Genomic DNA, 13,974 nt, shown 5'->3' on the forward strand with positions numbered 1-13,974 from the left:
CGGAAAACGCTCACGGGACACCCTAAAATATTAATGCCGCGTTCCATATTCATGAGCGAAAGCATTCCGAAATATACGCGTGTCCGTTGTTGCTCCGATACGGTTTTCTAATAACGCAACAATGCCAGAAACAATTTCGCCGCGAGAGTAACGTGAACAATACCTGGCCGGTGGTGAAATTTGACAGTTTAATATATCTATATCCAGCTGCTCGTTAATATCTGTCGTAGAAATTAATTATTTATTCCGTCATACAATAACCAGGTTCCACTTCCGCGGGACGATATACAACAGGCATATAATTAAATTACAGTAAACGATTTATCATTCCGTGCAGTCGCACAAACTTGCAAAACTTCCAAGCCCCGGGTTTTCGCGGAAACTTTCGGCGTATTTCGGTGGCCGTGGTTGGTCATCGGTTGTAATAAATTATGTAGGCGAGCCCCGGAATGAGAGAGTCCTGCGTGGATAGAAACGGGGAGCGCGCCCGGCGGCCTTACGGCTGTGTTTTACATCGATAACTTTTGATAAAAACCGCGCGGCAGAGAAAAATAAAAAAAACACGGTCCGGCGAATAAAAAACAATTAGAGGGAACTGGGACGGCGCGAGAATTACGATACCGTGGAAAGTAGTAAAAATCCATTTTCGTACGGTGAAAATACGGCTGCGCGAGTCTTGCGACCCCGCTGACGAGGGAAGGTCGAGAAAGCGATGCATGTCGGAGTCTGACGCGTGCTCGTTGTATTACACGGCGCAAACATTTGGCATTCGTTAGCTTGTATCGCCAACAAGGTACTGGATTATGAGATACAAATCCGTCGAAAGTTTAGTTATATAAATTAGAAAAGGAAATTCTATATATTATATATTTTACGCGTTTATGATAAAAGTCAATGGACACAAATACACCAATGAAAATACCTACTATTTCGATATGGTTTTATCGCCCGAGAACAACTGGACTGTAGATCCTGATACACTTACGGCACTTTGTAAATTACGTGGGAAATACCAACGTTAACGATAACTAACGATAATTCCATTTTATTTTCGCCGCGTGGAATCTTCTCGCCAGCGAAACGGACGCTTCCCTCATCCAAGTTTTTATAGAATAACCGGCGAAGATGGGGATTTGCATAAAGATCTGCCGTGTAGTAATAAAATATGTGGCCGGGCACGGTTTTTATGGGGCGAGTTATTGTAGGTTGCCGGAGTTCTTGACTCGGCGAAGATAGAAGCGCGTCGTAATAAGTGGCGAGCAGCAACCAGCAACTGGGGGGGAGGGGGTGAACTAGACTCTCGGAGAGCAAATGTCTAAGAGCAATGGAAAACCGATTCAACGTTTCTCTCGATAAAAGTAAGAGCACGTCGTATCGCGGGAACGTTGCCGCAATTCTTCGACGGTAATGTCGGGGTAAATGGGGACGGTGTATAGGGGCCGACCGGCGCGGAATTCCTTGAATCGAGTAATAGAGCGCGATGCGTCAGACGCTCTGCTACGCCGGTGCCCCCGCAGTTTAAAGTGAAATACACTGAAATTCGCTTTGTGTTTCTCTTTTGGTCAACGCGGCACGGAGGGGGAGGGCTAATTTAACCGGCTCCTTTAAAACACGACCGCGGCACGAACTATTTTCGGCCGTGCACGCTGTTTTTTAGACGCTGTATTAATGTTTACTTCCGCACATGTAATTTGCGCCCGCGATGAAAAATTCGGTCCAATTGTGGAGAAGAAAATTAAAATTTTCTCTTTTACGACGCGGTTGCGCGAGGCAACCGGGTTCGCCGGGCCAAAAACGGGCGCAAATATCGTACACGCTTGACTAACTCTCCCTTTTATTAATTCATCAATTCTGCCGGTAGCGCGGCTTTCCTTTTACGTAAGAAAACAATTGTTCGTCGAAAACCCATGCAAGGGAGGACTTGAAAATTACTCGATTAGGTATTTTCAGTTCATAATTTCTTTGAGAGATTTTATAAGAGATTGTGTTTTTTAACATGTTTTTTAAGAGATTTTATAGCTCTATTTTAGCTCATTCTTATTATTTTTTAAATATTATATTTATTATTTTCTTAATATTACATTTATTATATTTTAATATATATATTTATTATTTCTCTTATTATATTATTTTTATAGCTGATTTCAAAATGATCGCATATTATCAGATTTAATTGCATTTAAAAGAAAATTGTGAAAGGTGCAATTGTCATAGGGGTTAACATGTAAAATGGCTGACTATTTTCTAACCACTCCGAGGGATGTGGTGGAGGTGAAAGTCACGGGGAGAATAAAAGTTGCTGTCGCGTTGCGCGGCGAGGTACAAGAAGATGGCGTGAATCGTTGTTAGCCACGCCGCGTTGCGCGCCAAATCTATCTATTGTTCCACAAACAATGCCTAGGCGGCGAGAGAGATGCCAGCACGCGGGTAGCACTTTCCGAGGATTTTAATCAAGTAGTCCCCCAGGTCTTGTCCTAGAACTATATCCCCTTAACGCTTCAGCGGGAACCTTTAATACTTTTGGCTTAATGGGGAAACCACAATATGGCGGCGGCTCGATGAAATTTCTGGCAGCTGCCTAACAATTAACGTTCACTGTCCTGGCACCGGGGGAAAAAAAAATTGATCAATTACCGCCGCATTGAAATTTATGCTTCCATTAGCGAACTGCGAGCATTTCCGTATTTTTCTCGCATCATTGTACATTATAGATTCAAGCCTCTGACTCGGCAATATTTCGTTCTGTTTCCGCATCATTATGCGCACTTTCACACGAAAGTATTGGAACGCTTACGCTTCTAATATTCAACTAATGAAATATATATGTTAAAGCTTACATTTATTATATTCGTTATCTGTCGATAGATTTTATATTAATTTCGAAGAAAATTCTCTGCACGACAGCGCTACGAAAAATTGAATCAAATTTCTTGACTATCGAATCTTCGGTGGCGGAAGACAATTCGAAGTAACAGTCGATAATCCGTAATTACGAGAGCTGGTTAAAAAAAGCAGCAATCGTCGCCGAGTTCGAAGAAGCACTCGGTGAACTCTCGAGTCGAATCGCCGCGGGAAAACCGAATGCTGAAAAATGCCGGACACGAAAATAAAGGGAACAGGAGGTTTTTCTATGAGCTTGGAATACCGGCGCGTCGAGTCACGGATTCCGTCGCGTTAAGAAAAAAAAAAGAAAAAAAGGGAAATCGCGAGTTTACGGGAACGTTGAATAAGGTTGATTCCAATTTGCCCGTCGCGAGAAACGGTCTGAAAGTTTTCATAACGTCCCGGGGACGACGCCGCGGCCGGACGATAACGCAGTGTCTTTCAAAGTCCATTTAGCCCGTTTAAATGTTAAGCGGCGCGATAAGGGCGCGCTGAAAAGAACTACGGAATAAATTAGCGGCCATTCACGTCGATGCGGTCCCGCGTTTTGCATAACATTCCGCACCCCCCCCCCCCCCCCCCCACCGCACCGGTGGTATCCTTAAGTGCCCTTTTTCGCGTTATTACCGCCAGATAACCCGGGCTACATTCATTCTCCGGCGAAATCCTCGTGCCACGATCATTGCGGCTAATGTTCCCGCGTCGTGTGTATGCGAAGGGACACGAGACGGGGAGAGGACAGCTGTATCGCGTCATAATTGCTCGGACGACTATGACCGGCAGGAGCGGCGGCAGCAGCAGCAGACAAATTAACGCGTTCGTACGTGCTGAAACGAGGCGTATCCCGAATTTCGGGTATCGTCTAATGCGTTCGGGTGTCCCGTCCCTGTTTCAAAGGGTCGCTCCGGTATTTTCCTGACGGTTTCACATTTCTCAGAAACGCTCCATCGATGCGTTGAATTCTAAAAGGATAATTCGGAAACTTGAAATGCGTTTTTCCGAATCCGTTGCTTTGACGAATTTCACTCGTGATTTCCACTGAAAAGATAAGCCCCGATCGTTTAACGAAGCACAGTGCTCGCAAGCGCAGAATTTATAAATACATTTTAGTTATCAATGAAATAGCAATTTAACCATTCGACTGGTTAAATGCAAATGTTATCCTATTCTCTCGAGTCTCGCATCTTGAGTATCGTAGAAATAAATTCTCTATTCCTTGCAAGACATTATTATAATTCAAAACGTTAATATATATGTCACTCCTCCAACGTAATCAATTTTTTAACGAAATTGTTAGGGAAGGTGGTTCGAGTGAACACCGTCGAACTGCGGGCAACGGTGGAACTAAACTGCGCGCGATCTTCTACAAATCAATACCAGCAAATATATGAAACGACCGGCGCGGTATCCACGGCCCAGTCATCTCCAAGGACTCTGTTCGTCGCTCAATCAACCGGGACAGTTGTTTGCAGGCAATTAGTCGTCGCCGTAACGCTCGGGCGTCGTTGCGTTACACAGAGTCGCGAAAATAAAAATTCCCCCGTACACTATCCCGCAAAGCGAATTACATCGCCAGCAAAGGACAACAATGGAAGTACTCGCGGATAAAGAGAAAACGAGAGGGGTGGAGGAGTGGGAAAGGGACTGGGCGAAGAGGGAAGTTGGAATCTATTCGCCTCTACCTTTGGACGCGAAATTTGCCAGACAATATTGATCTTGCGTGGAACACTGACTTCGCCGGTGCCTTCGAAAGTACAAAGGAACCTCAAACGGCAACAAGATAAGCTCGTCTCCGCGCTATGAGGATCGACGTCGGCGGAGTTTGGCCGCGAGTTTAGCTCATCTTTTGATGCCGGGGTTGCGCGAGAAGCGAGTACATCGTAGATTCGATTTCGCCCTCGCGCTGTCTATATCGATATCCATGACCTCCGTCGTTTTCTTCTTTCATTTTCCCTTCCGGGACAGGAATTCACCTCTCGCAGGGGGTTCCTGTTTTCCGGTCGCGTCGTATTACGTCGACCTCGCGCGCATGCAAGCCCTCTCGCAAAAATCGTATTACAGACAGGAACAAGTGATTCCCTCGACGAACCTAACGGGAAAAATGTGAAATAAAATTGTTCCTTTAACGGACTCCCTCGCGTCGCGAACAAAATCGCCTCGGATATCGTAAATAATACAATGTTTCTTGTAATTTATTTCCAGCTTTATTTCAACGCGATCGCGTCAACTTATTATAGTTGATGGTATTTATCAGTCCGTTTTATAGAATTAACAATCCTCGACGGAGGATTCTGACGCGAAGGTTTAAGCACGTCAATTTTCCAAACGAAAAAGTTCAAGTTGCAGTTTATTGAAGTGGAACTCGTTTTATTATCCTGTTACACTTCTCCCTATGTTTCTGAAAACGCATCGTTCAACAATACAAACATTTAGAATACGTTTACATCGAGGAAAGTTGACTAGGATGCATTGCCTCGTTAAAGTGAGATGTTCCAGTTTAGTTTCAGCCCTTCTCGTTATAATAGGAGTTTTATTAATGAAATTTATTCCACCATTTCCCCGCGGAATTGTCTTCATAATTCTGATAATTGTAAAATTCCGAACCGGCGGGTTTTAATGTCATTAATTAGGTGAAACGAGGGGAGCCATGATAATCAGCTGAACGAATTTTAAACGACGATTTTTGTTTCCTCGCGGCCAGCCGGCTATCGAAGATACCAACTCGTGACAATTTCATTAAACAAATCTTGGTCCAGCGGTCGCAGACTTCGGATTTAAACGACAAAGCTGCAATCGTCGTTTCTCGATTCATTTTCCAGCCTCCATGGCGTTCTTCCAATTCCGGATTCTTTTGTTCCCTCCCCCCCCTTTTCGCCCGGTGTGTTTTTTAGTCCTTTGTCAGCTTTTTGGACGATCGGCCGGTGGGAAACGTAAGAACTAAATCTTCCTCGCGCCCACCGGGTATCTTGATCCTATTCTTTAAAAACACACCCCAGACGCGCCGGGAGTTTTACAAAATTCGATTTGCTTTTTCATCTCTCTCGGCCATTCTTTTTCACTTTCCCGGGCTCGGTGGAAACCAAGGGAATGCCATTACGGTAGCTCGTGTGTGTGTATATATATATATCTATATATGTATGTACGCGTGTGTAGACGTGTACAAAATTGTACAAAAGTTCTGTACAATTCCGTTGCCATCAATTTGAAATTTTCCGAACGCCGTGACGCATCGGCGAAAACGGTTAAACGATGCGTCGAATCGCGGCCACTAAGTTGAAATAAAATGCAAATCATTCGTGATTTTGTTGCAACGTAAAATGTACCGCGTAATGTACGTTCGTTAATTGTTTATTACGTTTCAATGCAGGCGGGTGGGGTGGACCCGATCTCATTTATGTCGGCTACGATATTGTTTTTTCCGGCGTGTACATTGTTTCTGGATGATTGGAGTAGATTTTATTTTCCATGGTTCATTAAATTCTCAGATCATTTAAAAATAATCGAACGATATAATAACAGTGAAAATACCACAGCGATATTTATATTTAACGAAACTAATTGACGTATTTAATTTCGATGAAAAATTCGAAATTGAAATCGGCGATGACTCACCGATCGAAATTGACCACATTCGAGACGTCTGTTTGTTAGAGCAAATACCAGGTGCAAAGGTTTCCTTAAAAGGTTTGATTACCGCGGAGAATTAACAGTTCTGTTTGAGAATGAGAACAGATCAACCGTGGCGCTCACTCGATTGACACATCGCGGTCTACGCAGAGCAGAACGGCGACACTGTTTAATGCAAAGATCTTTGAACAAGGATCTTTGTGCGGTGTCCTGCGTGATTCGCGTAAACAGAACGAAGTCGTGGATTGACACAGCGCAAATAGACATTGCGCAATTTGGGACAGGCGATTCTCTTTTCCTTTCGAATTAGCGAACAATGGCACGAATATATGCGTCAACGTTTTGACAGGTGCCTACAGTTTTCAAATATCAGTCAAAGTTCTCCGAGATGTGATATAGTCCGCCATGATTCTGTACCACCCATCTTTTTAACCAAAACGAGTAGAATTTCTGTTTGAAACGAATTCGATTTGACGAAGAACGCGTCGGACGCGGGAATATCACCGGATACGAACGCGGCGTCGGTGATTGGGGATCGAATGAAAATGCCATCATAGCATACTTTCCCCGGTGCGCCGATGGTGTCTGGAGGCCATCAGACGGAAAGCGATGGCGTTAGACACTCCCCGAGGCCCAGGGGCAAACACCTCTCGGCGAGCAACGCGGCGCGAGCGATTCGAGTGCGTGACATATTCACCGGCGTAATATTCCGTCCAATTACGCCAATAATCTGACGCTTCCATCGAATGACATGTCCCTCATATAATAGCAGATGCGTCCCTCCATATATGCATGTCGAACGATACCACTTCCTAATTAGTCGTTGATGGCTCGGCGAGCTTTGCAAATTGATTAACGTTTTCACGAGTGCCGGCCCGGTACGTGTTTAACAAGCTACACGGGTATAGTTTTTTTTTTTTTTAATGAAATTCTTTTCTACGCCGATACGATGTGATTACTTTCGACCTGATTACGAACGATCCGACATTATGATTATTAACACGTGCACCCCCGTAGAGACGCGGGCATCGCGAACATGAAATACGTGGCATCGTTCGCGGAATGCTTTTTAACGAGCTCTCTAGTGTCGCTTGTTTCGATAACAGTTGTCCTTTTATGAACACAATTAACCTCTTAAGAAAACCATTTCTTTTTTATCGAGGAAAACGAATCAATGAAAGCGTAATGTTCGAGTGATCTCATTTTTAATTCTCCGCATTCAGTAATTGAATCTAATAATTAATATCTGATATTTAAATGTACACATTCCTGACACACTTCTTGACAGAAAATTAATTAAGAGAGGCTACGCAGGAAACTGTAATTGGTTAATGAAGAGTAAAACAAGTGTTTCCATCTTTTACTGACATAATGACTGCAAAAGGAATAACAAAAGCAAGAATTATTTTAATTTAATAAACTTGCACACAGAATTGCATTCTGTCGATCGAATAAACGTCGCTTGAATCAACGATACCACGTGTTCGTCGCAAACATGTTATTCGCTTAAAAATAGTCTATTTTCTCTACGCCACACGAATTACCATTAAATTTTGATTTCATTATTGTATTACCGGTTATTATTAACATATGTCGTTTGAAATGTAGCCGCATCAAACAATTGTGGAGGCAACTTTAATGAATAATATTATTAAATTATACGTGCTAATCAGTTACTATTCCACAACAATAAACGCGATGTATTATTTGACAGTTCGATCATTGTGCGTGATATAATATTTCACAAATCAACTGTCGTAATATATATTTGCGAAAGGAACGAGGCATTATTTATAATAAGAAGTCTATGCGCCTGTGTTAAATAACAATTCCAGGTAAACGTTTCATGAGAAAAATAGCATATTTGATTAAATCTCAATTATAATGAAATAGCATTAATTTTTAGTAATTAAATGTTAATTGTACTTATAAGGGAGCCGTAGACGTTTGCAATATTTAAATAAAATTTCTATCCGACCTGAAAAGAATTTTTAATAAATTAATACATTTTATTAATCGATATGGGTGTCCCATAATTCCAAATCTTTCTGATCTTTGGATATTAATTTTCCATAAGTATTTAATAAACAGCATCGAAGAGTGATCTTAGAAATTCTTTAATATGTAAATTATAACAAACTACATAATCCTGACGAAGTATCATTTGAGTATGCAGAACATTGTAAAGTAAATAAAGTCAATCAATACAGAGATTATTAAAATCCTACAGCGGATCAGAGTCAAATTCCATAATAATATCATTTACATAATCGTCCCGCGTATAAATTGCACGCGCGCCTCGAAGCCTGTCTGTCGAAGAACGACGTTCGATAAAAAGAGAAAAGAAAAAAAGAAAAAAAAAAGAAAGAAATTACGCGAATAAAATCGTTCCTCTTAATCTGTACCGAGGTTTTCACGGAAAACCCATAATGATCATTACGTTTCTTCGATTGTTCCGCAAGCAGAGACAATCGCATAATGCGGCCGGAGCATCGTTTTTTCCTCCGCGCAAAAACGATTCCGACGCATACATATTTATCAGTGACAGTTTATACGGCAAAGTTAGGATGAGACGCGCGCAAGCTTCGAAAGCTTTCTCTGAGCGTCTGAGCCTGAGTATACCTCGAGGGCAATGAAAATTTAAATTAGAGCAGAAATTAAATCCGGCCTTTATCCGATATTGAGAAAATCCTTTGAAACCGACAGACTGTCTGACGTTCCGCTTCCCTGTACATCTTTGCCCACTAATGCGTGTCTGTGTTCGCGCGCGCGTGTGTGTGTGCTAAAAGAGAGAGGGGGATAGAGAACGAGAGAGAGAGAGAGAGAGAGAGAGAGGGAGGGAGAAGGAAAGAGAGAATGAAACGAACGGTTAGAGAAACAAGGAGACGGAGAGAGCGTGAGAGAGTGAGAGAGAGAGAGAGAGAGAGATGCCGAGAGCCAGTGTCCGCACTTCTCACCCTATCCATAATTAGTAATTAAGAAAGTAATTAGCATCGATCGAGACAACTTCCAGGTATAAGGTCATGTTCGTAATTTGCAGCGCTATTTTTAGGACGGCGCCATGATAAACAGAGAAGACCCTTGGAAGATCGATTATTTACGATAGTCGATGATAAAGCATCTGGCCGGTGAAGAGAGTATTTCCCCACCCCCGTTCCCCTCGCATTACGTCAGAACCCGCGTATCGATCCATTTTTTTTAATTAAGCCGTGGAAAAATTGTTCCGCATTTAAAATACTGAAACGCAACGAAATCATGGAATATTGTTGGAACGATGATTACCGTTCGAAAGAATTTTAAATTATCGTCATGTTATTTCGAACATGTTGAAATCGTTAAGAGAGAACTAATTTTGTACGAAACTTCTGTTCTTTTTACTCGGAAATTGTTATTTTGACTGGAACATTTACGATGTATAATTAAAGTCGTATCTCTGGTGAAAATTTCATTTAGTGTTCGATGTTTCGAAAATTAACTGAGCGGGTTCGAATCTAAATTTTACGATCACGTGATTGATTTTTTCACGGTGTTTGATAATGCAAGCTATTTGCAAAAGTTTGTAACGAGATCGGATAATTTGCTAATGGGGGAGGAAATGATGCCTGAATTGACAGTTTCGTCTTTCTTAATGCACTAATGGCAGTTCACCGAAATGCAATCCCTGGATCTAATTTCGGTGGGAACACGGCGGAACAGCATGTTTGCCTGACACAGCACAAATTTCAATTGCCATTTGAAGTGCAACGATCCCTGATTCGATCTTACGAAGCTCGATTTGCCTAACAGTTTGTTCAATAAAGCGGAGTCGGACGCTAATTTATTAACCATTATCCGACTATGTTTAAATTTACCTACAGTGATACGTACAAAAGTTATGATACTCTCTTTTTGTTCTTTGTTGCAACAGCTAAGAGACACGTATTTATTAAAGCACTTTCTCGAGGATCGAATACTTTGTTAACCCTTTCAGTGCTGATTAAAATGAAAGAGTATAGTGCAGGAAGCATCTATGTTTTTTTTAATTATTTTTATCACTTTCTGTTGTGTTTCTATTATATGGATGCGATATACTAGGATACTTAATATAGTACGGAGACACTTCTATAGTCCTCGCGCGACAAGAGAGCACCTTTGCGTTTACTTTCCCCCTCCCACTAGCTCCCCCCACTACCGCAACTATCGCTAGTGATCGCCGTCGATCTTCGTCACCGTTTTCCGCCAATATTAAGGCGAAATTATACCCAATATGTTATCAGCGATAACATTGATCGATCGAACTATTTGACGGTACTTGATTGATCAAAACTCACCGTTTTTCCCGTTATAATTTATGTCCTTCCCGTCTTCCCTGCTCCAGGCGATGTAGGGCTCCGGATATCCCTTAGCTTTGCACGTCAGCGTCACGTTCGCACCCTCTCGTACAACCATGTCCGAGCTGGTTTCGTTCGTTTTAATGGAGGGCGGCACTGCAACAAGAAAGAAATGCGAAAATTGAACAGATAATGTAGCTCTGATAGCCTACCAAAAAAAATGCCATTTTTAACTTCAGGAGCATGCTTATAGATTATCAATATTAATTTAATTTCTTCTCGTTTTAATGGAGGCTAGCCAATGCAATAAAAAGGAATTGCTAATATCGAGCAGATAATGCAATTCTGTCATCCTCTGTCATTTGTCTGCCTTCTGTCACCTGTCATCCTCGCCGTCATCCATGAAGCAGTTGATAGTTCATTTTTTAAGTGGAAAGCGATGATAATGATGCAGACGCGAATTTATCTCCTGTCACGAATTTATTTCTCTTCCAATCTGTTCAACTATTACTTTGATCAAAAACGCTGCAACTATCCAAAAATGCAAGAATTGTGTATAGAGAGTGTCTGAACTTGATGTTAAAATATCTCGTTTACAATAACATTGTTCGAGGGATTAAATAACAACCCGTTTTAGCAGACCGTGCAGCTGGAGTGTTCGTTCATTCGACGCCTACTCTGATTTCGTGTGAAAAAATTCAATTAAATTTTCTCGACCAAGAAAAATAAACAAAGAGAACCCGATCCGCGGCGCGGGCGCATTTCAATTATCCGCGCCCGATAATACGGTGTAATTAGAGCGACTAACAGTTTATTAAATGATTATATGTGAACTCGGAACTTTGTACCACTGGCTTAATTACGTTCTGCGTCATCGTGTCGCTATTTATTATAGACAGAAGATAGTATCGATAAACTGTCCTCGGCGAGAATTTGCTTAATTAAACGGGTAAGGATTAAATTTGCGGTTAATTAGATATGTCTATAACGACCGTCGGCGAAATTAATGGAAATCACTAAAGAGAAATTGTGTTCTCCGGTTGACGTAACGTATCATAGATGGTTTCAATATGGATACGAATAATTTTGCGAACATAGATTCTCCAACATAGAAACGATGCGCCGGGGGAACTTTTTCATTTATCCGCGCAACCCTGTCGGAGCCGGTTTTTTTTTTCAAAGCATTCGCGTTGAGTTTCAATGAAAAATTTATCCACTTTATCCTTCTTACTGAATTAATGGTAAAAAAAACCGAAAATTTTCAACGGAGAATTTCAAATAAAACTATCAGGCTCTTCTTTAACGGCGTACCAAATATGATGAAAAATACACTTTATTAATATTTTACGCTGTAATTCACTTTATACTAATAAGCAATGCGCGAGTAATGCAGCTTTCGCGCGAGAATAAAAGAATAATGGAAAGAACTTAAAGATTGCTCCTATCGTCGCCGATAAATTCGCGAGAAAAATAGAAATACTCGCGGGATTTTGTTTTAAAGTTAGGAACATTTCAATCCGGCGACTACGCTTCAACGACACCTTGTCCCGTCCGTTGTCAGTCGGCAACGCCTGAAACACGGAAATGCAATATTCATCATGGACTTACCTACAACTTGCAGGTAGCCCTGTCGGCTTCTCATCGGATCTGTGTTCACTTGACACATGTACCATCCGCGATCGTCCTCCTGAACCTCCTTTATGTGGAGGTACCACGTACGGTGATCATTGTACGTCAACGATATCCGTGGATTTTGCGTGATGACTTTGTGATGGATCGACAGGATGGTTTGCGTGTCAATTCGTACCCATGCCACCTGCAACAAATTCGATGGTGTCCCATTAAAAAAAAAAAGAAAAGTTACAATCATTCAACTTTTCAGTTACAATGATTAAAACATTCTCGTGATAAACGAACTGTGGGTTTTGTGTTAATTTAATAAAAATGAGTAGCTGCAACTCGAATAAAAAGAACTTCGCCTAAATCAATTGAATTTTAAAGACGAGGAAATTATATTCGATGGATGAGATAAAGCATATTACTTGCAGTACCCCAGCGTGTTGAATGTTAAAAAGCTCGTTGTTCGATACAGAGAAACGGCGAGGGAAGAAAATTCTCCATAATGGGAGAATAGATTATCCATTATATCCATTTAAATGTGCCACCCTGGAGAGACGGTCTGGCGACAGTTTTTGCCTGACAAAGCAGCTCCGAACATCATTCAATTACGGTGCAGTAGAGATAATCCATTTCGTACTTTGCGTTGAAAAGTAACTTTAAACAGTCTATTTTTACGGACAAACCATGAGCATTTTAAATTCGGCGCGGCCGTTTAACCTTTATCTCCTGCGCGTCGATACGCGGGAAAATATTTACGCGAAAATACCTGATGTACGGATCACGACGCAAACAGATATTTAAAAATTGTTCCGCCTTAATCGGGCGGCGGATTTACGAACCACTGATTGGAAGCAATTAAGTTTGTTTGATCCAATCAATGTATCATAGCTTCGATTGAACAAACGTCGGCGGCGCTGCGTTGACGGATTTGTTTGTGCCTCAAGGTTCGCAACGGAATAAAAGCGACGAACAAGCTGGAACGAATTTCAAATTTATCGAATTTGTTCGCGGCCAATAACCCGATACGTCGCGAGGCGGTATAGAAAGACCGGGAGGAAATATCGACAGATAAATTAGAAAATCTGATGAACCCTCGAAGTTCGTGAAAAGTCGTGCGGCGTATTAATATATTCCGCAGCGATGATACGCCCGCGGGCAACGATGCCTACAAAGGGCGCAAACGTAGTCAACGGTAATTAACTTCTTTCCCCCGTTTGGCCCTTTACCGTCCGAAAGTAAAAAAGGAAAGAAAAAAAAAGAACGCTGAAACGGGAAGAAAATTCGAGAGCGCGTCGATTGGTGGGTAGAGCGGGGGGGGGGGGGGGGGGGGGCCAACTTTCCGGAAGTTCATTTCTGTTCGGCAGTTTATCGTTCCGAATTTTGCCTAAACTTTCGCGTTCAATTCTTTGGGTGCCATCCGAACGTAGACCCCAGGTCCCAGGAAAGTTCCGCAGGTGGGTGGCTTCCCAAGGTAACCAATAAATTTTCCAAGCCACCCCCCCCCCCCCCCCCCCCCCCCCCCCCCCCCCCCCCC

At 42.1% G+C, this 13,974-nt stretch overlaps 1 protein-coding gene across 1 annotated transcript in view; it reads right to left on the reverse strand.

Annotated features, from left to right (window-relative positions):
- The window catches only part of LOC144478315 (lachesin), a 52,987-nt gene that overhangs the window by 14,363 nt on the left and 24,650 nt on the right, over window positions 1-13,974 (reverse strand). The window contains exons 4-5 of the mRNA XM_078196084.1: window positions 12,429-12,636; window positions 10,821-10,976 (exon numbers count right to left, since the gene is read on the reverse strand). Of these exons, the coding sequence (XP_078052210.1) occupies window positions 10,821-10,976; window positions 12,429-12,636 (364 nt within the window). The remainder of the gene's footprint in view (window positions 1-10,820; window positions 10,977-12,428; window positions 12,637-13,974) is intronic.

This window comes from Augochlora pura, chromosome 2 (assembly GCF_028453695.1).
Source record: "Augochlora pura isolate Apur16 chromosome 2, APUR_v2.2.1, whole genome shotgun sequence".
Lineage (NCBI taxonomy): Eukaryota > Metazoa > Arthropoda > Insecta > Hymenoptera > Halictidae > Augochlora > Augochlora pura.